General features: G+C 33.9%; 3 protein-coding genes and 1 pseudogene across 7 annotated transcripts; 2 read left to right on the top strand and 2 right to left on the bottom strand.

Moving 5' to 3' along the window:
* Positions 1-329: 329 nt before the first annotated feature.
* LOC111286150 (putative serine/threonine-protein kinase-like protein CCR3) lies at positions 330-6,869 on the bottom strand. Of its 2 annotated transcripts, XM_089763294.1 has the most exons (2): positions 6,164-6,869; positions 330-2,695 (listed from the first exon to the last, which is right to left on the bottom strand). In XM_089763294.1, exons 1-2 carry the CDS (start codon positions 6,217-6,219, stop codon positions 355-357), a joined length of 2,397 nt encoding a protein of 798 aa, XP_089619420.1. In that variant the 5' UTR covers positions 6,220-6,869; the 3' UTR covers positions 330-354. The 2 variants fall into 2 exon arrangements, with proteins under 2 accessions (XP_089619420.1, XP_022731707.1); XM_022875972.2 differs by lacking the exon at positions 6,164-6,869 and having other exon boundaries at positions 330-2,985.
* Positions 6,870-11,194: 4,325 nt separating this feature from the next.
* On the top strand, positions 11,195-16,030 carry LOC111284582 (protein SMAX1-LIKE 6-like). The gene is made up of 3 exons (XM_022873305.2): positions 11,195-12,670; positions 13,571-13,817; positions 13,976-16,030. Exons 1-3 carry the CDS (start codon positions 11,460-11,462, stop codon positions 15,881-15,883), a joined length of 3,366 nt encoding a protein of 1,121 aa, XP_022729040.2. The 5' UTR covers positions 11,195-11,459; the 3' UTR covers positions 15,884-16,030.
* Positions 16,031-20,048: 4,018 nt separating this feature from the next.
* On the top strand, positions 20,049-23,357 carry LOC111285190 (zinc finger CCCH domain-containing protein 66 pseudogene; annotated as a pseudogene). 3 transcript variants are annotated; one of them, XR_016342632.1, is made up of 2 exons: positions 20,049-20,230; positions 20,760-23,357. The product of XR_016342632.1 is annotated as a zinc finger CCCH domain-containing protein 66 pseudogene, transcript variant X3 (transcript). The 3 variants fall into 3 exon arrangements; XR_016342630.1 differs by having other exon boundaries at positions 20,092-20,230; positions 20,728-23,357; XR_016342631.1 differs by having other exon boundaries at positions 20,105-20,230; positions 20,734-23,357.
* A 1,447-nt stretch (positions 23,358-24,804) lies between these two features.
* Positions 24,805-26,440, bottom strand: LOC111285612 (uncharacterized). Its single transcript, XM_022875140.2, has 2 exons — positions 25,357-26,440; positions 24,805-25,274 (listed from the first exon to the last, which is right to left on the bottom strand). Exons 1-2 carry the CDS (start codon positions 26,309-26,311, stop codon positions 24,925-24,927), a joined length of 1,305 nt encoding a protein of 434 aa, XP_022730875.2. The 5' UTR covers positions 26,312-26,440; the 3' UTR covers positions 24,805-24,924.
* Between the last annotated feature and the right edge of the window lie 105 nt (positions 26,441-26,545).

Below are 26,545 nucleotides of genomic sequence, written 5' to 3'. Positions count from 1 at the left end.
ACTGACAAATGAAAAAAGCCAGAAAACTGATAAGAAACCACTTCAAGTGCAAGATGTAGGACAAACGAGAAAAACTAGTCAATGTATTTGAGTTGCAAAATAACGACGTAGAGACATGGAGTTAACAACCAAAACAAGATTAGAGGGACCATTTTGTCTGTGACCAGTGATTCCCAAAAACACATTCTTTTCTCTTTTTCAATCTTTTGGATATTTTTGTTTGCTTCAAAGAACACCACATTGTTCCACTCTCAATCTTTTATTTACGTTCAAAAAATAATAAGAAGAATCAAGAAAATTGGGTTACTACTCAAATGGGGAAAAATCAGTTAAATGAACTCTTCTTCTTAAATCTCATTCTGAAGGAATGGAAATTGTTCTAGAAGAGAGACTAGCAGGGCTATCCTTACAAAGCGTCAGCGCTTTCTCCAAATTGGCAATAATGTTTGTCATATTAGGCCTCTCCTTTCGCTCCAAATTCACGCAATGCAGAGCCGTATAAGCCATCAGCTCCACAGCCTCCGCCTCATGAATCTCGGGGACACCAACCCTTCTATCCACCACTGTCCGGAGATCACCTGTCAATATCCTCGGGCTGGCATATTCGACCACCCCGATTGGTCCTGTTCCATCTTCTTCATTTTTGAAAACAGCTTTTTGTCCTGTCAAAAGCTCTAGCAATACCACCCCCAAACCATATACATCACTTTTTGCTGTCAGTACATTCGATACATAGTATTCAGGATCAATGTATCCAACCGTCCCAACTGCCCTGGTTGACATAAATTCTTGATCAGATCCTGGTTCCATTAGTGATAATCCAAAATCTGAAATTCTAGCCGTCCAATCCGCATCTAATAGTATATTTGAGGACTTGATGTCTCTATGAATTATAGGTGGAACTGCATAGTTGTGGAGGTATTCAATCCCTCTTGCTGCATCCAATGCAATTTTGATCCTCATTTTCCAGGAATTTAGAATGCTACTGTCTGTTTCAATATTGTCCTTGTTATGCAGGTGATCATAGAGTGACCCATTGCTCATGTACTGGTAAACCAAAAGCCTCTCATCATTATCTTGGCAGAATCCAACTAACCCGACCAAATGCTTGTGGTGAAGCCGGGATAACAATGCTAATTCTGAGTCAAAAGCAGTTTCTTTCTCTTGGAATTTCTTTACCTTTGCAGAAGTTTCTGCTCTTTTAATGGCTACTTCACGATCATCAGGAAGTTTGCCTTTATAAACAACTCCAAAGCTCCCAGCACCTATCCTGTTTTCCTCTGAGAAGTTATTAGTAGCACTAGCAAGCTCTAATAATGAAAAATTTTGGGTTTTCTCTGCATGTTTTGATGATGATGACCCACTTCTCTGGCGACCTAGTCTTTGTGAGCTGTTGCGCCTAATGGAAAATGATCGTAAAGATGGGGCAATGGAATCATTACTATCCACAACAGTTGTAATTATATTGGCATCTGTAACCGTTGGCTGCACAGAATTATGCGTCCTGCATAGCAAGAAGCCACATACTCCTGGCCATAAGCAGTAAAAAATAGTGCAAATCCCTGCAAAAGCTCCAGTTGATCCAACAAACAAAAATACCAAGGAAAGCCTGTTAATGTCCTTCCTTGGTGGAGAAAATGGCTTCGATCCTTCTGATGGAGGTGGTGCTAGTAATGGGGACAATGGCACTGGAATTGGAAGTTCAGTCTGGCATGATTTGCAAATGTTTCCTGAACCATAACACAAGGTCTCAGAATTTAGATACGTACCACAATTACATGTAACCTGAACGCATGGACCTGGAATTACCATTCCCAAAGGAAGATCACTCATTGAATTAACCCCATTAGACCACCCTGGACCCCAACAAACCATTGTTAGATTCCCTGTTGTCAAGCCACAAATAAAATTCAAACCAGAAACAATTGACTCAAATGAAACATCTTTCACTGCATCATAATCAAATTTAGATCTGTTAGCTCCTCCCCAGCAGAGAACCAATCCATTTTTTCGCCTGATACCACAACTAAAGTTTCCTCCTAATGAAAGGCCAGAGAACTCAAAAGCTGAATTAGAAGGAACATCCAATTGCCCGGACTCATTATTCCCTCTACAAACCAAGAATCCTGTCATAGTCAATCCACAAGCATGAGAATCTCCAGCAACCAAATTTGACATCGACAAATTACCAAATAGTCTTTGGATTTCAACTCCCATCTTATTACCACCCCAACAGAAAACTTTGCCATCATTCTTCAATATCCCACAAGTGAAGCCACTCCCTGATGTGATTGCACGAAACCTTAAACCAATCCCAGATGATGGAAATGGAGAACCACTTCCTCCTCTCCAGCATCTAGCTATACCAGAATCCACTTCTCTAGCACAAACCTGATCATCACCAACCGCCAGGTCAGTCAAGGATATACTGTAGTTGGAATATATACGTTTTGGCCTAAAACTTGAAATCATTGTAGTTTGAGTCTCCCAACAGTAAATTTTGAATCCACCTGACCTGAGGCCACAAAAAAAGCTTCTGCCACCAGAAATTGCTTCAAATGATACATTAGGCAAAACTGAAACGTTGAGTCCATTTTGGTAGCACTGGACTCTCTGTGTTGGCTCACCAGCAATGATGCCACAAACAGTGGCCGTGCCAAAGGTAACAGCAGCCGTGGAGGCCGAGCCGAGGGCAGTAACAAATGCACATTTTGTTAATGTAATGATGATGGTGGTGGTGAGGAGAGAAATGGTGAAGAAGAAGGGTGTTAGGGTCATTTCAGAGATGGAGATGGTAGTTTCTTGTTGTTCCTCGTTGAAGAGTAAAAAAAAGATGGAAGCTGAGAGCAGAATTTGAGTAATAAAACAAATACAATACAATTCATACAAGGGTGGAGCATGTGGTCCCGTGAAATTGGTGATATTGTTGAGAGGGGAGGGTACCTGGTGATTCCAACTTCCAGAAATTTATTTTATCAAAAAAAAATTTACAAAAGGTTAAAAGGGTATATTAGTTCAATGCACTGCCCTTTTCCACAGACCCAAAGTAACTATCTTTCTCTTTCTGTCAGGCTAAAGTTCCTATTTGCAGTATTCACTGTTTTCAAACCTTTTAAACGTACTTTTAGTCATAGTTCCCACAACAAAAAAGATTTTTTTTTTCTCTAGGATTGATAGAGATAACAAAAATATAAGGAGAAAATAATTTAATTTAAAAGAATTCAGTTTATTATAGTCACAAGATTAGATTTTATCACTTGCATAGGATTCTTCATTGTTGTTGAGAAAGAGTAGCATGTTTTGGCACTCTAGGGAAGAAAAACAAGATATTAACTTAGATTATATGGATTTTTCATATTTATAACAAGCAATAAATCCAAGAATTTTAAAAGGAAATCTTGAAAAAACACACAAAAAAATGAAATCTTCCTTGTAGCTACAGGCCAGTTTTGTTAGTAGATCGGAACAGAAGGGCAGTTTGGTTAATGTTCTGTTCTGATTGTTGTTGTAATCTGTTGAGTCACGGGCTGAGCTTGTTAACTATTTTTTAAGCCGGTTTTAATGTACTTTCTGTCTGGATTTGAAGGGCGTGATTCGTCATTAATATGGAAACTTAGCAATTTAAGATATAATATAATTGTGATTGGTGAGCCCCATCAAAGAAACTGTTCTAAACGCATCAGAAAGATCAAATTGTTATCAGAAATATATTGATATTCTTTCTTTTTTTTTTCTCCCAGCCTAAAAATAACTTCATTATCTACCAAATATGTATAAAATGCATAGACTTGAGTTTCCCCAAGGATGATAGATAAGTTAGATGCTTCATGCTGAAGCCACAAAGCAATTTACGTTCCAGTTTAGCTAGCCGCTCTATGAAAAGGTCACAAGGCAAATCTGTCAATTGCATCCTTTCTTTTCCTTTTACTATGAGATATGTCCGACAAGTACAGTGCCTGGTCAAAGGCTCAAAGCATCATCTGAAAGCAAAGTTAATGAGTACATCAAAATCAATACGATACCTGCTACAGCTCTTTAACATTCAATCCAACTCCCAATTTACAGCTTGGACCAACACTCGGTACAGCCCATGATTGGCCTCGATCTTGGTTCCCCCGCCTATAATATGAGATGTCTCAGGTAAACCCATATTTCCAAACCCTTAACCCAACACTTTTCATAGTCCGACTATGATATGAGCCATACTGGGACAAACATGATCCAATATTTTTTTTTTTTTTAATGCATAAATTTTTTCTTCAATTGTTAAGTTTTAAGCTCAAGTGACTAAAAAAATTGTTTGATCATTTATAAACTGGTATTTTCCATGTGTAAATCAATATGCCTTAAAACTAGTTTGACAAAATGTTTATTTGTATTTTTATATTTTAACCTGAGGAATAGATTTTTTGCCTAACTCAAAACCACTTTTCAGAGTCAATATATAATTAAAACTATATATTATTCTCCATTCCTCATTAAATTTGCTAAAGTGTAGCTTAGTAGAGACATAGCTGGTCCTAACTCCTAAGATTTGTTCATTTTCAATGTCTTCATTGCCTAGAAAAAACAGTTTGAATGTGCATTTGAAACAAATATAGCAAGCTCTTCATAGATTATCTTTGTTTCTCTTAAAGATAGTATTACTTGGTATTATAATTGTCAACATTATGCCTTTCTAGCTAATCCCAACTCTTATCTTTTGATTTTTACAATTTTTCTTAATTATCAATATGTTTAACTCTTTTTTTCTCTTATGGTTTCAAAGAATTTTCAAAAAGTTAACACCAAATTGTAAACTCCATCGAGTCAAGTAGCTAATTAAAAAGGGATTTTAGGATTTAACACTATACCCAAATATGCTTTTTTTGAAGTAATTGTTTTCACTTTTTAAGAGATTTAACAAATATAAATATAATACGATAATATTATATAAAATAATATAAAAATATATGTTTAAAAATTGATAAAAATTATATATATATATTTAATAAAAATAAAAAATATATTATATATTTAATATATTTACATAATTATAATATATTAATTTTTATATTTTATATGTATTTAATATAAAATAAACATAATACAAATAAAAAAAAAAAAACCAAATTTACTTTTGAGCTTCTTATTTTAGTGGAAGGTTGAATATGTGCAAGAGAATCTTACGAATCCAGCAATCCATCAACATAGGGAACTGTTGCTTCCCTTTGCTATGTTGGCCTCGTCCCCCTCCCCCCCCCCCCCCCACCCCACCACCACACACGCCGACCCATTTTCATCTTTCATAATTTTCTTTTTTTGTCTAAAAAAAACAATACTAAATTTACAAATCAATCATAAAAAAGTATTACAACAAATTTTAAATATAATCCTTATGAACAAAATTTCCATCGGCTTTTGATAATTTTCTTTAATCATCTTTTCCCACTGAGAAAAAAAAAAGTTGAAAAATGGTGTCAGATCAAATGATCAAAGTGCCTATCTTATCGTTAAAGTTAGAAATACAAACACATGAAAAAAAGAAAAAAGAAAAAACCCATTGCTTGCTACATGCATACCCTTATTTACTTTGAATGATTCAAGTCAATCGCATTCTTCACACATCACATCATCATGTCAAACCCAACATGCACCTTTATTTACACTTGAGATTTACGCTACTTCAGAATGTGAACAAAATCATATTTTTAAATCTTTGATTAATTTTAGATTAAATAAAATTTGATTTTGCGAGCATATCCTTTAATCCGATTTATGAATACCTATAATTAAAGTATGACGGTTAATTATTTTTAATCAATTAATATGTTATTAAAATTAATATTTAAATATTATAAATTTAAAAAATTTTATGCAGATAATTTTTTTAATCAAATAAATTATGATATATCGTATTCCAAAAAAATAATATTAGTATTTTGTTTTCTAAATAAAAAAATTTTAATTATTGTGGCCATATAAGAATCAATAAGATATGTAGCTTTATATCCTAAATCATCTAAAAAGAAAAATAAAATGAACACTTTTTAATCGGCATCTTTCTATTTTTACAAATAAAGTAGTATGAATTATTATTAGAGAAGAGCAGTCGACTATCCACTTGTTATTAAAAAAAATAAAAAAGTTTTAAAATAATTTATTTATCAATCTCATATTTGATCCCTTCAAAGTCTGCATAAATACGGACATTAATAAAGAAAATGCAAAACGATACATTAATAAATTTTTTTGTATCCAAATCTATTTTATTGTTAATTTACCTTGACCGATCAATGGAAAAAATTTTCTATTTATGACAAAAAAACCCAAGCATACCGCCAGCATAAAAATTGCAAAGGCAAGATCCGAGATCGTTTGTTGTTTGGTCTGGGCTCAAACAGAAGAAACACAAAGGTAAGTGCCAACATTTTCATTGTGTTGTCGCCCAAAATATTCCAATTCAAGCGAAAGCTACTTTATGAAGAAAGCGAGATTCAACATAAGCCATAATCACTTAGATCCTCCTTTCTTTTCCGCCTCCATTATTGCCTGCAATTCTTCTCACGCGCTAATTTCCTCCTCAATTTTCTACTTATTGACGACGATTTTATTGCTTGAATCAATATCTAAGTAGCATTTTTATTTGATTTTTTTACTCACAACAGACGGAACTTGCAAATGACCATATAAGTTGTTGCTAAAATATTTTATTTTTAATTTTAGTTACTAAAACTTAATTTGGTCGGCTAAAATTAAAAATAAAATCCCATTGGTGCGTGGTTTTCCCGTACTTAGGAATGCATGCGGGGTTGGTAATTCAATGAGGTTGCAAGTTGGGTCGAGTAACTCCAAATAAGCTGACACGAGGCAAGAGATTTAGGGGCGAGAGTCAGAGTAGCCCCCTTTGGCCCCCCCTCTGCCCCTTCGGCGATTGAGAGGCTGGAAGCTGATAGTGATTGGGGATTGAACGAGCATCCGTGTCTCCATTTTAAAGTTATTAAATTATTTTATATCAGATAATAGTTTTAATAATAAATAATTAAAATTTATTTATTTATTATATACAAATAAATTTTACTTATTTATTTATTACTTCATAGTTATTAAATAAAAACAAAATAAAAACTTAACTTGTAGTAACATTTTTATCTCTAAATTAAATTTCAAAGATAAAAAATAAAATAAAATAAACCAATGCAATGAAACAATTAAAGTAAAATTAATCAGTGACCTTGACCAACCGCGTTATTTTGATAATCCATTTGGTTCTCTTTAATGCGTTCGACATTATTTTTAATTGCGATTGAAACCTCATTAAAATTAGGTGATACCCAAATGAGCTCTAAATAATTGAAGAGAAAGGTAATTTTTATTTTAGAAAAATAAATACTAGTAATAGTAGAAATAAGATGTTGATGTTGCTTCTCAAATGGTTAGCCACATGTTCGTGAAAAGACCTTAGACACGAATTATAGGCCCACTTGGGCATTGAGCTTGACAAAGGCAAACTAAAAATGGTTGACATTGCCAAAAAAATATTCCCACTACCAAATTAAATTTTTTCTAACATTTTAAAGGTTCCCTTTGGTCCAACTATGGATTAAATTAGTCAATAATCAATTTTTTAATGAGATGCATAATTTGAATCCAACTTTTGAGTTTGAAAAAATATCTATCAATTACCAAATCAAATATTCAAATATAATTAATAATCACTTCAATATTGAGAAAATTTTGTATATCTTGTGTTTTGTGTATAAAATTATTCAAAAAATTAAAAGAATACGATATTGATAAGTAAATTATTTTTAAATAATTTTTATAGATAAAACTTGTTATTTAATTTGATGAGTCGGACTTAAGATTTGAAGTTAAGAGTGGTTCTTCCTACTAAGTTAAGAAAGATTAATTTGATAATTTTTTTTAATTATTTAACTTTATTTAAATAAATTATTACATTTTTATTGTATTTAAATAAAAAATTCTTTAATTTTTTTATCTTTTCATTTGTATTTGTATTAATTCCTATTTCAAATAAAATATAAATTTATATTAAAAATTTTTATTTAAATATAAATTAATGATTAAAAATATATTTGAATACAAATTAAATTTCAATTATTTATTTAAATATAAATTAAAATTAAAAGTTTATTTATGTATAATAAAAATATAAAAATTTATTTAAATAAAATATTAAAGTTGAGAAAATTTTTATTATTTTAACCTTAACACTATTATAACACTATGCATGTAAAAAACTTTTTTTTTTTTTTAAATGATTGAAAGATCACCACAATGTCAATCACATCTTATCTTATTTATAAAGTAAGTCTACATTTTCTTTCCTTAATACTTACCAACTTTGGCCACTCCATTGATATTATTAATCAACAACTTACTCCAATCCTTTTTGCCATAATTGATTCCACAATTGAATTTATTGGAAAACAAGTGGTAGATTATAATCTTACTTTTTTTTTTGGATGAAAATTATAATCCCACTTTCATTCATTGAAGATATGATAAATTGGATTTGACTATTTGAGTATTTAATTTAATAATAAGTCTTTTCATGTATTTTTTGTTAAAATATTAGGTTTTAATTATTTTTAAATAAAAAATAATATTTTTTCTAAGAATAAGCTTTTATTTAGCATAAAGTGTTAGTAATACTTCTTTTATTTTTTTGGTTTTGAAATATCTTAAAATTATTTTTTTAAAATATATTTTTAAAATTTTTAAAATGTTTACATTAAAAATTATGGAGCTTCATCTTTATAACAAAAAATTAAATTTTAATATTAAATATACTAAAATAAAAAAATTTTAAACTTCATAAAAATAAAAATAAACAGGTTATTTAAAAAATAAAAATCTAGAATTCAATTTTTATATTTATATAGAACAAAAAAATTAAAACTTTTGGGACGGAGGCGATATTTGCTAAAGTGGAAGGAATAGTATTTTTTGGGCATTTCCTTTTCCATAAAGAAAATGTTGAGAAAATGGAAAAAGGAAGAAACAAACGGAACAAAAAACGAAAAGAAGCACGTCAAATCAACATACCTTTCTCCATTGAGACGAGGATAGACGGAGAAGCACTTGAATTTCAATTGGTTTCTCTCCCGTTTGGAGTTATCCTCAACAGAGCATCAATCATCTACATTGACATTCACTCTTGATTAGCAAAATCCACATGCCAATGTCCTATTGGGTCACAATAAAAAATAAATAAATGACTCGGCCAACCTGCCATGCACTTGACAATATGGACCAATCAATGAAGGAGAACAAAAAGGCTGTAGTACAGGAATGTCAATTGGCAGCTTAACAATAGTTTTTTTTTTCTTTAATTTCCTTTATTTTTATTAGATATAATTATTTATATTTTCACATCATATAAAATACTAAAATTTTTATATTTATATTATATTTTATATAAAATTATATATTATAATTTATATTAACATAAAAATTTAAAATTTATTTTATTAAATTCATATATAATTATTATTAAAATTTTAAATTATATTATTATATCATATTTTAAATTATCAATTTTTTTTTTTAACTCTCCTTCATTTGCCTTTTGTTAATGGGGCACGGCTCTTGTCAAAAGAGTCATTGTCAAACAAACTAGTTAAACTCAACTCTCTATAAAAATATATATATAAATATCAAGTCCATAAGCCATTTTAGCACGAGTTCATACCTCATTCATATCAAATTATTGCATCACCTAATTAAAACCCTTTTTTCTTCTTAAAATTTATAGTTGATCCATCAGTACTGTTTTTTTTTCCCCATTGATTTCTTGATTACATGTGATCTCTAAATTTACAATATTTAGAAGATAATGCAATTCTATTTGTTGTGCTAAAAAATGTTAAAGATTAAGTTTTTATTATTAAAATTAAAAACTAACATTCTATCAAAAGAATATACAATTGTTGACGAATATTATATTTTTAATAAATTTTTAGTTAAATTTAAATTAAATTTAATTAGTTTATACAATTATTTAAACAAATTAATAAATTTAAAATTAAAATATTAACAATTGAATTAATTTCTTTCCCTATTTTTATATTACAATCTCATTTGTAAAAAAATAAATAAATTTGAATTTCGTTGGAGATATTTTTTCATTTTTAGATAATAAATATAATGATAATTGTGACTACAAAACTAATTTTAATTTGAACAACTTGTACTTAATTATGTATATTCATATAAAGTATATTTAACACGTGTACGGTTGCTGATTTAGGTAGAAACCGAAGAAGAAAAGTTGTAAGTTCCAGAAATTAAATTGTGACAAGTATGCAAAGGATGTTTGTAAACTAAAAATGAAAGTTATCATCTCAATATCAAATTTAAATTGTTCATCGCTTTCCAAAAAAATAAAAAGCAAATTTAAAAGCTCCACTTCAGTTTAGGATAGACAACGAAGTGAGGCAATATGGATTTTTGTCAGCCACAAATCAGACCTGATCCCTTTAAATTGATTTGACCTAATTGGATTTAGTTCGATGTCTTTTTATTTTTGACATACAAATGGGCGAAAAATGGGAATCCAACATGTACCACTTTGAATTTTGTAGATAATGTTTTCATTATACTTATATATTTATATTTATACAGTTGAACCTTTTTTTTTAATAAAAATTTAAGAATAAAAAAATTATTTTATTTTTAAAATTAAAACAAAATCATTAATCTGATTGAGATTTTTAAATCATTAAATATTTATTTATAAATCATTTATATAAGAAAAATTATAAAAAAAATTAAACCTAAATACTGTAACATTCATTCTTTATCATTTTTATCAACCACGTTAATGAATTATTATTTTGACAAAAACCATATTTCAAATACTTCATTTTAAAGGATAATGAAAAATAATATTATCACATATCTATATAAATTTCTAAATATGAACTTTTCTATTTTTGCCTTATTTAACATTTATCACATATATTAGTATTTTATTTGATAACAGAACAAGAAAGGAAGCAACTGGTACTTATAGTAGTAGAAAGTGAGAAGATCCTTCTTTTGGATGATAGAGAATCTATGCTCACCATCTGTTTGTTCCTTTTCCCCCATGACATGACCCCACCCTCTCCACACACAAACAAACAAAAACAGCAACAGTTTTTTATTTTATTTATTTATTTGTTTTTCACTCCCCTTCTCCTCCCCCAATAAATAATTTCAAAAAGTTGTTGATTGAAGTAAACACTTCCTCAAATTTTTTTTTTTTTTTAATTTACCTTAGCATCCTCTCTAACTGACAGACAAAAATACCAATCCAAAGTACACCCCCTAAAGAAAAACACAAAAGTTCCTTTTTTTTTATTATTGTGATTTTCTTAATTAAATTTGCATTTTTATTTTTAAATCAAAGTTTTGTTTTTTTGTTTGTTTGTTTGTAGTTGTTGTTATTTGTATTTTTATGGTGGCCGGCGATGCCGACGCCGGTAAGTACAGCTCGGCAATGCTTAACGGAAGAAGCGGCGCGTGCGTTAGACGAGGCGGTGGCGGTAGCTCGTCGAAGGAGCCATGCGCAAACGACATCACTCCATGCAGTGTCGGCGCTGCTTTCCTTACCGTCGTCCACTCTCCGAGACGCGTGTGCACGCTCAAGAAGCAGCGCGTACCCATCGAGACTTCAATTCCGGGCGTTGGAACTTTCCGTCGGGGTTTCGCTCGACCGTTTGCCTTCATCGAAGACCGTCGAGGACCCTCCGATCTCCAATTCCTTGATGGCGGCAATCAAACGGTCACAAGCCAATCAACGGCGCCATCCAGAAAGTTACCATTTACAGCAATTACACAGTAACAATAATAATAACAATAACGCCACCGGTTGTTTCCAAACGGCGTCGCTTTTGAAGGTTGAGCTCAAATACTTCATTTTATCTATTCTCGATGACCCGATTGTTAGTCGGGTTTTTGGGGAAGCTGGGTTCCGGAGCTGTGACATAAAGTTAGCTTTAGTTTACCCGCCGGTAACTCAAGTTTCCCCTCGGTTTTCACGCACCCGTTGCCCACCTATTTTTTTATGTAACTTAACGGATTCAGTTTCGGATCGAGTCGGGTTTAATTTTCCGTTCTCGGGTCAAGAAGATGGGTTTGATGAGAATTGTAGGAGAATTGGTGAAGTGATGGTTAAAAAGAGCGGTAAAAGCCCGCTGCTTGTTGGGGTTTGCGCCATGGAAGCTTTAAGGGGTTTTACAGAGAGTTTAGCGAGAGGGAAATCTGGTTTCTTGGGTGGGGATTTGGCTGGGTTGATTGTAATTTCGATTGAAAAGGAGGTTAGTGAGTTTGTTACTGAAGGAAATGAGGAAAATTTGGGGTTAAAGATGAAGGAAATGGAAGGTACTTTGGAGAAGTGCAATGGGTCTGGAAGAGGAGGAGTGGTTTTAAATTTTGGGGATTTAAAAGGGTTGGGTTTGGATGGGATTTTAAGTGATTCTGTTAGTTCTTTGGTTTTGAAATTAACAGGTTTAATGGAAGTTTATAGGAGGATACTATGGTTGATTGGAGCTGTGGCTAGTGTTGAAATGTATAGGAAGTTCTCCGATAAGTTTCCGAATATAGAAAAGGATTGGGATTTGCATTTGTTGCCTATTACTTCTTCCAAGAGTTCTTTTGATGCGGCTTACTCCAAATCCAGGTGGGTTATTTGCTCTTCAAGTATCTTTTATTTGTATGTGAAACTATGTTTTATTGGTATGCTTATCTTGCTTGATTGCAATTTGTTGATTCCTGCAAAAACTGAAGTTTTCTCTATGCATTTCTACAAGTGGAGTCACCATTTTTGTTTTCTTGTATACTACTATTATTATGTTCTTTGTTTTTAGCTGCTTTTTACTTTTTGTGTGTTAAGGTTATTAAAAATTCTTCTCTTTAGGGATTTTTGCCCACCTGATGTGTTGTGACTCTTTTGATTACATGTGTTCAATAAAATAAATGAAATTTCCTAAAATTACTACTTGTTAAAAAAGGTTTTGATGCCTCATTGCTTTGTCCTTTATAATACTAATAAAATAGTACTACTTGATAAGATAATGGCAATCAAAGGTAAATGATTGGAGTTATATCAAGGCTATAAGGTGTCCTTTTAATGTGTAGATATAGATATCAGTTGAATAAATGCAGAACCAGTATTTCAATATGATATCTTAATACTGAATTAAGTTCTAAACTCTTTGGGCTTTGGAGCAAAAACTGGCGTTGATTTTGTTTATAAACAGAGCACTACCAGATATAGATGCTATGGTTTTGGAATTAAGTTCATTTTCCTCTGATGACCACATTAATTTGGATTTTGTCTTTAGTGCACTGTAACAATAGTGTGTATGATATACCTGGGAGTGGTATCTAACATGCCCTAATATATGTGTGTATTATGTTATTCTGTCTGAGATATTGATGAAATTTGATTGCACATTAGTAGTTAGCGCCATTCTAAGTTATATTGATATATGTGTGTAACTACTGCCTGTGAACTTTAGCTTCTGACAGTTTTTCACCCATTGGATCTCACAGTTCCATGCTCATGATATACTTACAGCTTGATGGGGTCCTTTGTTCCATTTGGTGGCTTCTTTCCTACACCATCAGATTTGAGAAGTCCATTTAGTGGCAGAAACCAATCTATCACTCGGTGTAACCTTTGCAATGAGAAGTATGAACAAGAAGTTGCTGCTATTCTGAAGGTAGGATCAACAGTTTCAGTTGCTGATCAGTATTCAGAAAATTTGCCTTCTTGGTTACGGATGGCAGCAGTTGATACGAGCAAGGGAGAGGATGTGGTAAAGGTGAGTTAGCTCTTCAGGTTTTTAAATCTTTGACTTGGAGTAGGATATACAGCTAGACACCTACTTTTTATCCATTTTTGGCATTAGTCATATGCTGTCTTTTATCAATAAAATTATAATTATGTTTATTTAAGAATGTGCTTCATCATTCACTGCAGACTAAAGACGATGAAACCATGTTAGGTGCTAAAGTTTTGGGGTTGGAGAAAAAATGGAATGATATTTGCCAACGTCTCCATCACACTCCACCATTCCCCAAGTTAGATATTACTTCCTCCTTGTCCCAAGTTCCAATAGTTGAGGGCCCTCAGTTTGCCACGGACAAGAAGCAAAGAAGTGGTGAAGATCCGTCTATCAATGAAAGTAGATTTCCAAATCAGAGTCCCAACACACAAATGCACATGCAAAAGATTTTTCCAAGAAAACTTAACATACCGACACCACATACTTCTGAAGCTGAGAATATGAATTTCCAGTCCAGGTTACTTGTAGATGTTTCAAGCCTAGCTCATGATACAGATAAGGATTTGCCCTGCTTTACCCATCATCGTCAGCGAAATCTGAGCTTTTGTCCTGCAGGCACACCATCTTTATTTGTTGCTCCTGTCACCACAGATTTAAAGTTAGGAACAATATATGCATCAACCAGTCAGGAATCAAACACCACAAAACTGGTAGATCATAAAGAACATCTTCAGTGCTTCTCAGGTTCCATATCTGCTAAATTCGATGCAAATAGCGAGAATACTTCGTATCAATTTGCTGAATCTTCATCATGTTCTGGTCTTACATCAGGGGAGCATTTTGATCAAGGAGATTACAAGTACATTAGGAAAGTTCTTGCTGAAAAAGTTAGCTGGCAAGACGAAGCTGTAAATTCTGTTAGCCAAGCGGTATCCCAATTAAGGAGCAGGTATGGAAGCCGCGGTTGTGTAAACTGTAAAGGGGATATTTGGCTTACTTTCCTTGGACCTGACAGAGTAGGAAAAAGAAGAATTGCTTCAGCACTTGCTGGGGTGTTATTTGGCAGCCAGGAATACTTAATATCTGTGGATTTGAGCTCACAAGACAAAGTTAGCCCGTCAAACTCGATTTTTGAATGCCAAGAGTTTAATGGTTATGATGTGAAGTTTAGAGGGAAAACAGTTTCCGACTTCATTGCTGAGGAGCTGAGAAAGAAACCCCATTCTGTTGTCTTCCTTGAGAATGTGGATAGGGCTGATTATTACGTCCAACATAGTTTGGACCAGGCTATTAGAACAGGTAAATTTCCTGATACGCATGGGAGATATATCAGCATCAACGATGTGGTTCTTATTACAACGACAGCCATCACAAAAGGTAATATTAATGCCCCCGGTGAAAAGAAGCCCTTGAAATTCTCTGAGGAAAGAATACTCGGAGGCAAAAGCTGGCAAATGCAAATCTTAGTTGGTGCTGTTTCTGATGATGTCAGCAGAAGCAATGACACAGCCACCAGAGTTACAACAATAAAAGAAGCTTCCATTTCTGCATCTCTTAATAAAAGAAAGCTGATCGACACTGTTGAGTCTTCTGAGTTGGAAAAAACGGACACACAAGAACCAGTACACAAGGTGTCTAGGTCCTGTCTAGATTTGAATCTCCCTGTGGAGGAGACAGATAGGGACATCGGTTTGGGGGACTCTCAAAGTGAGTCTCTCTCTGAGAACTCAGAAGGTTGGTTAGAAGAATTCTTTAGCCAAGTACATAAAAAGATACTTTTCAAGCCATTTGATTTTGATGGACTTGCGAGTAAAATTGTAAAGGAAGTCAGCTCACAATTTCAGAGGACTGTTGGATCTGAGGTTCTGTTGGAGATTGATCAAGACGTCATGGTACAAATACTTGCGGCTGCCTGGTTAGCAGACAAAAAGGGTGTGGTAGAAGATTGGCTTGAAAAAGTGCTCGGAAGAAGCTTTGCTGAGGCTCAGCATAAGTACAATCTCACTTCTCAGTCTGTTGTGAAACTAGTTGCCTGTGAAGGTGTTGTTATGAAAGAGCAAGCTCCTGGAATATGTCTTCCTGCAAAAATTAATCTGAACTGATTTTTTTTTATGCTGTAATTAAATGTATAATGTAGCGTCTAGTATCTAAAGGCCTTGTTGGGCAAGTATTCCCGTAATTCTTTTGGGTAATAGTTTTGTGTTGTAGTGAAAGCAGTCAAAGAATGTATAATATGCTTGTTGTCCAAAGAGTAACGGGGTTACCTTATGTTCAGCTTGCCTGGATTACCTTGATTCATTTATAATCCTACCTTCCCGAAGTCAAAGCTCGCATACAGAGACTCAAAGGGCAAAATGGTGCTGATACTTTGCAAGTAGTCAATTGATGAATCAGCCATAAAACTTTTTCCTCCAGGAACCATCCCATATTCTCAAAGGGTACTGCTAAAACCAACCTAGTCGATTGCATCATCATCATTATTATTTTTTGTCTTTTTCCGTAATCATCAATTGTATTCCCCTAAACCCAAGTCAATATAACGCTGCTTTTACCTGAGCAAATGTTTCCTGTTTCAGGCTTTAAATTCAGGCCTATGTGCCGCTGTTCAGCCCCATGGACCTAAATTCATGTTTGGTTGTTCTTTTTAAGGCCTGAAACTAGATGAGATAATCCCACTGCTTTGAAGTTTGAAGCAACAAGCGCGCACTTGATTAGTCCTAGAATTCCACTTTTAAGTCACTATAATAATATTTGACAAGGTCAATTTATGTCGTGATTCTAATTTCTAGGCCTCCAGAACTGCCTAACCTCTTTTGTCTCACAAACCATTTACAAATATGAGTCAAGTCGACCTTACCTCGTTTATTTTCTATCCATTCTAATCATAAATTACTACTACTGCTTCCCTTCCTACTCCCCATGTTTGTTACCCAAATCAATCTAAGTTTCCTAGGCCACTGCTTTTTTGTTTTTCAAATTTCCAATCGAACATAGAGATGACAAATTTCCTGTTAATTCCTTTAGGTTCCTGTCATTTCTCTTTTGGTTGGGTCAGGTTTAGTGACAGGGGTAGAGACAATGATTTTACGTGAAATAGATAAAAGGATGGGCAAAGACAACTACCTTAGCAAGTAGAATCACTTTGCTCCTGGCGTTAGCTGCCAAATGGTTCTACATTTTGTGATGGCCCTATAAGAGATTTGTCCAGGGTTGGTTATCAATATGATTTGATGGGTTTAGCCCGATTGAAGTTATGGTTTGGATAATGATCATGAAGTCTTGTTTCCATCCGGTTTCGCAATAATATTTAATTAATAATTTTTTTTAATATATGTTTAAAATTATTGAATTTTATCAAAGATTTAGCTCCAAGATATCATTTATTCATCTCTTTAAACAATTTACGTGCCTTTGTAAACAAAATGCAAATCCATTACAATATCTAAGGAATTCATCATTTCTCCAATCTTTATAACCGAAGATTTTTGGACCTTTTAGCTTTGATGTAATTTGCAGTGGGAAGGAGCTGAAGAAAAAAAGATGAAGCAGATGGCATGGCAGAAGGCTGGTGGTCCTTGTCCTGTCCTGTCCATTAAAAGCTCACCTTGTGGAAAAAGGAGAAACTCCAATGCAAAGTGAATTTTTCTACGCCAAGTCTGACTTTTCTTTCCCTTTGATTTCGTGGCTTATTTGGTGCTGGAAATTATTGAACAAATGCTCAAATTTCCAAGTCTCTTCCATGTGTTGTTGCTTTGGTTCCACGGAGAAAGCTAGGGGCAATCACCCCAAGTATCGGTTTTGAACACTAAAATATGAAAAAAGGTCATATGTTTTTATAAATTATTGTTATTAATTTGAAAAATATGAGATGAAAACATTGAATTTTATAAAGGTATGTTATCTCTCTCTCCTCTACAACTTTGATTATTTATATGTGGATATTAGATTAAATTGTGCAATAAACAACTCACCAATTTACTTTGGTTTTGCTGAAATAAATAAGAATATCATTGGATACTTTCGGCAAATTTAATATAGTTTCTATAAGTGATTGAGTTAGTAAAAAACGAATAATTTACTTATATGGTTTATTGAATAAACTATATATAAATCTTTATTGAAATTTACAATATGATCAAATCATACAATCACGCTTTTGATTTATGTAAGAAAAATTTATTACAATGAATTATGATGTCTAACTAACTAGCCATGATTATGTATAATTTGACTTAAGTTCAGGGACCTAGTCATTTACTTTGATACTTTATTTGAAAATGATTATAGAAATTAGAATTTGATCTATATAAAAGAATATCCTCTTGAAAAAATATGATCAATTCAAATTCTTTTTTTCTTTTAATTAAAGCAATTACAACATTTTGTTACACAATCAATAATAAAATTCTTCATATTTTTTAAAAGCTCAATCTATTTAAAATTTCAAGTGTAAAATCAACAACAAATTTTTTTTAAAAAATAAGTAATTAATTTTATTGATCATCAACTATATCAAAAGCTCATTATTACCCCCAATTATCTTTATGTTACAATTTATAATATTATTGGATTAACTTTATGTTATAAGATAAATCATAAAAAAATTTAATAAAAAAATCGTAATTTAAAATTAATTGTATAAATTAAATCCAAATCCAATCATGACCATTGATGAACCCATTTTTTTTTTTCTCTTGAAATATCAAAAAGCACTTTCCACTTTTCTCCCACTATATTAAATGAGCATGCATTCATGACTCCTTATGAAGGGTGATAAAGAATAATTGATGACAGCATCAAAATGCAATCTTTTTCCACCTATGGAAAATGACATCAATTTTACTGATTTGAGGTTTCCTCTCTTTTCCTTTGCCCCAATTTTCAATTGGGTCCCATTTCTAATTTGTAAACCTTAGTCAGTGTCGTTTAATGCATATATATACATATATATATATATATATATTTTAATACCCCATGGGGTCCCTTATTTTAGCACGCCATGGACTATTCTGTTGGTGCTTTAACATTTTCTTTCACACATTATACTAGTACTAGTCAAATTTGTCCCAAAAAAATCAGAGCCGTTGGATTCCTTTGACCCGTTTAATTGACAGTCGAAGACATTCCAACGATTAAAATTTAAAACTGTATCATGTAAATATTGAAAAATATTTTAATGTAATAAAAATGCTTAATTTTAGTATTTATGAAAAAAATTAATATATATGCCTAACTATTAAAAGAAACAAATTTAAATCATTTTTAAAATTAAAAATCTTAAATTAAATCTCAATTATAATTCAAAACATAACGTTTATCCATTTAAAATGAAGTACAGATGTATGGCTGTTGGTATGATATAGTGGTAGAACTGGCCCCATTTATTATTTTAGTTTCTGATGTGCACATATTACAAATTTATTTAAAGAAGAATCTTTTATTTATATGAATTATACTTTTTATTTTCTAATCAAGGAAAAAAAATACATATTAGATTATCTAGTCAGCAATTACCTCAGCTTTAACATCTTGGACGATTAAATTAAATGTCACGTTTTTGTCTTTTTAAATAATTTAATTTTAAAAAGGTTTATAAGTTTTATTTTATTTTATTTTATTAATTATGCTTTTTGTTTTCGTCATTTGGCAATTGTATTGAATTATTGATCCACTTGCTAAAAAGAATTTGTAATATTAGTCAACTATTAAATTGCCATAAAAATTAAAACATAATTTAAATTATTTAATGAGCTTTTAATAATTTTTATAATAAATTAAACAAAAGGCCGAAAAAAAAAAAAAGGGATAAATTGACGACAGACAAATGCCTCTAGAACTCATCGAAACGCTGCGATTCGTCGATAGCATCAACGAATCTGGCCTCCATAGAACAATATCCAATTCAAACTCACTTATTCTCACCGCTCACGTCCTTCACGGACAAGTAAATTCTACACAGTACGCCTTCAGTCCTTCAACTCCATTGGGCAGTCTTGTTAATGGAAAGTCACAGTCAGCAAATTTTATCAGAAACTACTAAATAACCTTGTTTTAAATAAAATAAATTTGACACGTGTCTTTTTTTCACTCGTTGTAGTTTGATATTAAGAGCTCCTTTCGTGGACCCCATCACACTTAAAACCCAATAAAAGGAATTTAAGTTTAATTTACATTTCATGTGCATTTGCATTTGAATTTAAATTTGAGTTTTTTTTTTTTGGTCTCAATATTTCAGAGTGAAAAAGCAAGGAAGGAGCCAAAGGCTGAGTCTTTTTCACTCTTATTATAAAAATAAAATATTAAAAAGAAGAGAAAACTAAAAAAGTCTCTTTTCCTTCTCCCTCTTTTAAGCTCGGGTTTAAACTCTGAAGTTAAAAGACACAAAGATTGTTTTTTCTTAAAGAGACATTCTGGGTTTCTGCTCTTGCTCTCATTTTTGTGTTTCAAAGGTATGATCTTTTTTGGTTCTTTTTTTTTTTAAGTTGATGCTTTGTTCGTGTTCTGTTTGGTTGGTGAGAAAATGTGTGAAAATAATGGATTTTTGAAGTGTTTTTGTTGGTGGGGGTGGTTGGTTTTTGTATGTTAGTACTATGTTTGGAAATTTGGCTGGGGTGTTTTTGTATATTTAGTTAATTTTTTGTTGAGGTTTTTGTAACTGATTTTCTGTTTCTTATTTGGTTAATTAAAATTTTATGTCTTGGTTTTTAATTCTTGGATAAGTTTATTTATTATATATTTAATGGTTGTGGTTTTTAGAGATTGGTTTATCTGTAAAATCGAATGCTTTAGGAAAAATTTATGACGTCTTTCTCTTTCTTTTTCTGTTAAATTCGTGAATTTTGGGGTTTTAGAGTCCTTCCTGTCTCTGTCTTTGTTCCTTTTATGTCAATTTTAGTCTCTGAATTTATTGGATGAGTTGGTGAAATTTTTTCCCTATGTTTGGTAGTTTTAGAAATGAAGAGAAATTTCAATGTGCAGTGGTCCAAAGAAGAAACCAACTCAAATTGGTTTTACGATGGAGTGTGAGTCTGATAAAGAAGTTGGGTTTCCTCAAAAGTTCTCTATTTTGCTGGAGTTGTCTGCTTCAAATGATCTGATTGGATTTAAAAGTGCTATTGAGGAAGAGGGTCAAGATATTGATGAGCCAAGCTTGTGGTATGGAAGGAGAATAGGATCAAGAAAGATGGGGTTTGAAGAAAGAACACCCCTTTTGATTGCTTCCATGTTTGGGAGCAAGGATGTCGTTAATTATATTATTGAAAGTGGCCATGTTGATGTTAACAGGGCTTGTGGTTCTGATGGGGCAACGGCTCTCCACTGTGCTGCTGCTGGTTGCACCTTTGATTCAGCTGAGATTGTCAAAATCTTGCTTGATGCGTCTGCTGATACCAATTCTCTTGATGCTAATGGAAATCGGCCTGGTGATTTGATTGCACCAGCTTGTAACTCTGCTTTCAGCTTGAGGAAGAAGATGCTGGATTCTTTGTTGAAAGGAAGTGGCAGTGTTGGTGAAATAGAGGGCTTGCCTGCTCAAGTAGGAAATGAAATGGAAGGGCAAGAGCAGGAAGAGAGTTCATCTCCCCGGGTTTTGAAAGATGGAACTGAGAAGAAAGAGTATCCCGTTGATCTTACACTACCTGACATTAAGAATGGGATATATGGGACAGATGAGTTTAGGATGTATACTTTCAAGGTCAAGCCTTGCTCGAGGGCTTACTCCCATGACTGGACTGAGTGTCCCTTTGTTCATCCTGGGGAGAACGCAAGGAGGCGTGATCCTAGGAAATATCATTATAGCTGTGTCCCTTGCCCTGAATTTCGTAAGGGAACCTGCAGGCAGGGTGATAACTGTGAGTACGCACATGGTATTTTTGAGTGCTGGCTTCATCCTGCTCAGTATCGAACTCGTTTATGCAAGGACGAGACTAATTGCACCAGAAGGGTCTGTTTCTTTGCTCACGAGCCAAAGGAGCTTCGTCCCTTGTATGCTTCAACAGGTTCAGCAGTGCCTTCCCCTAGATCTTATTCAGCTACTGGCTCCTCCTTAGACATGGGTTCAATGAGCCCACTTGCTCTTGGCTCCCCATCTGTTATGATACCTCCAACATCAACACCGCCCCTGACCCCTACTGGTACATCTTCTCCTATGGGTGGAGCTATGTGGCCAAACCAGTCCAGCATCATACCTCCTACCTTGCAGCTTCCTGGTAGTAGGTTGAAAACTGCGCTAAGTGCTAGGGATATGGATTTAGACATGGAACTACTTGGGCTGGAAAGTCATCGTTGCCGCCAGCAGCGGCAGCAGCAGCTAATTGCTGAGATATCTGGTCTTTCCTCCCCAACCAGCTGGAACAATCCTTTGTCTGCTGCTTCAGCCTTTTCTGCCTCTGGTGACCGAACTGGGGAATTAAATAGGTTAGGAGGGGTGAAGCCCACTAACCTTGAAGATATTTTTGGTTCTCTTGATCCTACTATTTTGCCACAATTACAAGCAATCTCACTCGATGCTGCAGCTCCTCAGCTACAGTCTCTCACTGGGGTTCATACGCGTCAGAATATTAACCAGCAGCTCCGCGCTAGCTACCCAACCAACCTAGCATCCTCTCCTGTGAGGGCATCTCCACCCTTTGGGATTGACCCATCTGGGCCATCTGCAGCAGCAGTTTTAAGTTCAAGGTCAGCTGCCTTTGCAAATCGGAGCCATAGCTTTATTGAGCGTACTGCTGTAAATCGTCATTCGTATTCTTCACCAGCTTCTTCTGCAAGTGCAATGCCTTCTAACCTTTCGGATTGGGGTTCTCCTGATGGCAAATTAGACTGGGGTATACAGGGAGAAGAGCTAAATAAACTAAGAAAATCTGCTTCGTTTGCGTTCCGAAGCAGTGGCAGGAATTTGGGAAATGCGGCACCCTCAATGTCACCAACTTCTGATGAGCCTGATGTATCTTGGGTCCAGTCTCTGGTGAAGGACACCCCTTCTGCTGGGCAGTTCAGTTTTGAGGACGAGCAGCAGCAGCAATGCCATCTTAACACTGGTGTTGCGGAGATGCTCCCTGCCTGGGTGGAGCAATTGTACATGGAGCAGGAGCAGATGGTGGCCTAAAAGCAAAGCTATCCCCACCATTAGCTCCTAAGTTAACGTTTAACTAGTTTGTTTTTGGCCATTTTTTGAAATTTTATCAATATTCAGCATTTGTAATTGGAATTAATTGGAGAAGGGGAAAATTGATTGGCCCCTTTAGGAGAATACAAAGTGAGCAGAACAAAAGGTTTCTGTTAATACTGCTCATAGGTTCTCGAGAATAATGTCTGTTATTCTTTGTTTTCCTTAAATCTGGTTCATTTCTTGGATGGAGTTACATATTCATCCAAGAAACATCATTTGCATAAGAGGGTAGTGAGGCCAATGTTCGCTAGTCAAATTTCGGAGTTACATTAATTTCAATTGGCAAATGGAAGCAAGTGTACTGATATTTTTTTGTTTATTTTCAGTTAGTGGGGGCTGAAGAACACATTTTATGTACCAGAAACTGGTGGATTATTTAATTAATATATTTATATATTTTTCAGTGGAAACTTGCTTATCCTTTTATATGATTTTCGATTTTGTAATCTGTAAAGGCGGATGGCTTTTTTGGCTTTGCTCGTTACAACCAGAGTTCAGGATTCCCTATTTCTGACTTCCCAGCTGGAAATATGCATATCAGTCCCAACATTCTATTTTTAGCAGGAAACTAATGGACATGAATGTTTTTGGAATCCATTTTCTGCACTCTTAAATGCCACAATTTGAGAGTTCCATTTCGTTACGCAAGGCACAGAATGAATGGATCTTTATTTTTTTTGTTCATCTTTACAGTGTCATTTGCCAATCAACTTTTTGAACTCTGCATTTGCTTTCGGCATTCAAAAGGTATTAGGCTCATTGATTCCATGATTCTAAGTGGGTGTGATTGTTGAGCACTGACAAAAAGTCAGTCCTACTAGTGTTTAGCTTATTTGTGTCTTTAAATTTACTTTTCTTATTGGGTGAACTTGGAAGTGGGATGGGCACTAGGAGCTGGAAGAATGAAGAAAAGTAAAGCTTTGTCATTTTAGACAACCAAAGATTTTTTTGGCTTCTCATTAGCAAAAGACTAGAATAATGTTTTTGTCAATTTTCAATAAGGTTTCTTGGGGATGCAGAAATCGAATAATCAACTTACTGTTACTAAAAGAAATAAAAAAATTTTCTTAATAATATAATATCTTCATCCAGAGTAGGCCCTTGCTGGACTCTTGCTGCCGGCTTCGGGATTGTTTTATATTGGTGTGGGGGCTGCATTGCTTATTCTTGCTTGTTGTTTGTAATTTAATAAAGCAATAAACCATTGTTTCGGGTTTGCCGGTTGGAAATATTCCTCTAACATCAAACTCCGGTCAAATCAGGACAAAATCAAGTGGTATCCTGATTGAAACGCTGCTTCACAAGAAGGAATTTTCTGCAAATCCAAATAAGTTAATTTCTCACGTTCTAGGTGAGACAATAGATAAATAATAGCTACACCTTTTCAAAAAATTTGAGTTCCATCTGTTAAACTAGTTTTAAAGTAGTGGATAATGAAATTTGCAAGCAAAGATTTGTCTGGCAGCCCATTGTGGTCCTTGGTAGGGTGGTGGCCTGGTAGCCATGCAACACTCCTACTACTAGAATTTGTTGTCCAATCATAATTTTCTCTACCCTTTTAGTATATTTTAGTACTAGTTTATACCAAACTTAGGGATTTGGGTTTCCCATGAAGATGTTCATTTGAAGATTTTAGCATGGGTAAAGATTCATAAAATGTGAAAACAAGAAAATCGTTTGCTGGAATTTGGATTTTTTTTTTTCTAGAGAAATAAAGGGTCTTCTTGTATGCAACTTTTTCTTCTTAACCAATTTATGCAGAATTTTAAAAATTTAATGATATTTAAATCAGTTTTTTGCTGTCAGCCACAGCATGAAGGCAGGTACGGAGGCGCGTAATCCTTTCATTTCAAAGAATTTAAATTTAAACTATACATTATTTTGACAAATGAATGCAAGACTTGACAGAAAGTACTGTATATCATTGACTATAGGCTTACCATTGCAAAATTTACCTAAGGCTTTACTGCTGTACTTTTACAAGTTCAAATTCTTCAATTGAACTACAAGCTCATCTAACAATTGGTCTAAAATTTTTGATCCAAAATCTGCAGTAACATCTTCAAGGTCTTCATTCTTTGAGCATAACCAACTTGATTTAGCCACTTCAGCTTCAATCATCCCGCAAACTGCATCCCAACATTCCAAGTTTTTCTCACTGTGGCAATCTTTTTTCCTAGGCTTCAAATCTTTACCTTCAAAAATGTTTACCCCGGGATCATCTTCAATCACATTACTATCATTACTAGGAGGTTGGCATCCATAATTTTCCATGTCTGGTGATAATTTCCTTCTTGTGTTAGACCTTTCGGCTTTTGAATCTTCCTCTGTTACAAATAATTCAAATTTAGTCAAAAAGATGAATAACAGAACTCTATTAAATGATGAACAGAATTAAGAGGCACTAACCTGATGTAGGAACATCATGATCAATGATGAATTGATCAAAATCAAGAACAGATACCGGGCTCGAATCTTCTGAGCTGCATTCAGGCTCTACATTTTGAGCTACACGATGCTGTATTTTCTTCTTTTTCTTGCTCAATTTTGCTCCATCAGGCACACCTTTCTTGTCTACACGTTTTGAGCAGTCTAGACCCTTTATGCTGACAATTGGTCTCTCCAATGAGAAATCATTAAGTTCACTGCATTTGGCTACTTCCCAATTAGGCTTATCAACAATTCTTCTGTTCACCGTCTCCACATTCAACACATTCAAAACCCTTTTGCTAGCCTGTTCATGAGCATCCTTATTCTGTTTCTCCGGAACCGTCTCTACTCTATTTTCCTTCTCTTCTTTTCTTTGCTTCAATTCTCCACTGCTTCCTTTGCATTTCCTTCGTTTTGATCTCATCTCTTTCCCTTCACTTCCCTTCTCAAAGCTAACCACAAAAAATTCGTCATTTTCTAGCTCGAAGTAGGTAGGCATATCGCGGAGAGACAATGTAGAGTTCACTCGCCTATGCTTCCCATGGATTGCATCAGTATCTTGCTTGTAATCAGCTGAATTCATTGACCGGCTTCTTGTAATTGAATTTGGATTTGCTTGTGTCTTAAGCAAGCTGATTTCAGGCAAAGAATCCAACCCCATTAGCCTTGCTACAATCCCTGGTGTGACCTTGGAAGCATCATCAAGCTTGTCGACAGCATTGAATCGTTGCTTCTTATGACTTGCTACTGAATCAGCCTCAGTAACGTGATCAGAAGGGTGTGTTGGGAGACTCCGGAAACAAAGAATTCGACGTAAAATCCCTGCAAGGCAACCACCCGTTGCACTTTTTGAAGTGCACATTTTGAGATCAAAAGAGACAGTTGAAGAAGAAGAAGAATAAGAAATGGAAGGAGAAGAAGACAACAACTTCATGTTGTAAAAGTAAGTAAACAACTAAGGAAAGAGGAGGGAAAACACTAAGAATGATTTGGGTTTGTTGAGTAACTTTAGCTTACAATTTTGCAAAAAGGAACAGTTTTCATCACAAAGAAAAAGCAAAGCGCCACCAAAGTCCAAAAGGAGAAAAATTTGAATGTGGGGGTTGATAGTGAAATAGTGCAAAAGGGAAGTTGGAAAGAGAGTGAGAGATGGCGGGATTTGCATTTG

Source organism: Durio zibethinus, chromosome 6 (assembly GCF_047325235.1).
Source record: "Durio zibethinus cultivar Kanyao isolate XHJ-2024 chromosome 6, ASM4732523v1, whole genome shotgun sequence".
NCBI lineage: Eukaryota > Viridiplantae > Streptophyta > Magnoliopsida > Malvales > Malvaceae > Durio > Durio zibethinus.
This window is presented reverse-complemented; position numbering and strand designations above follow the sequence as displayed.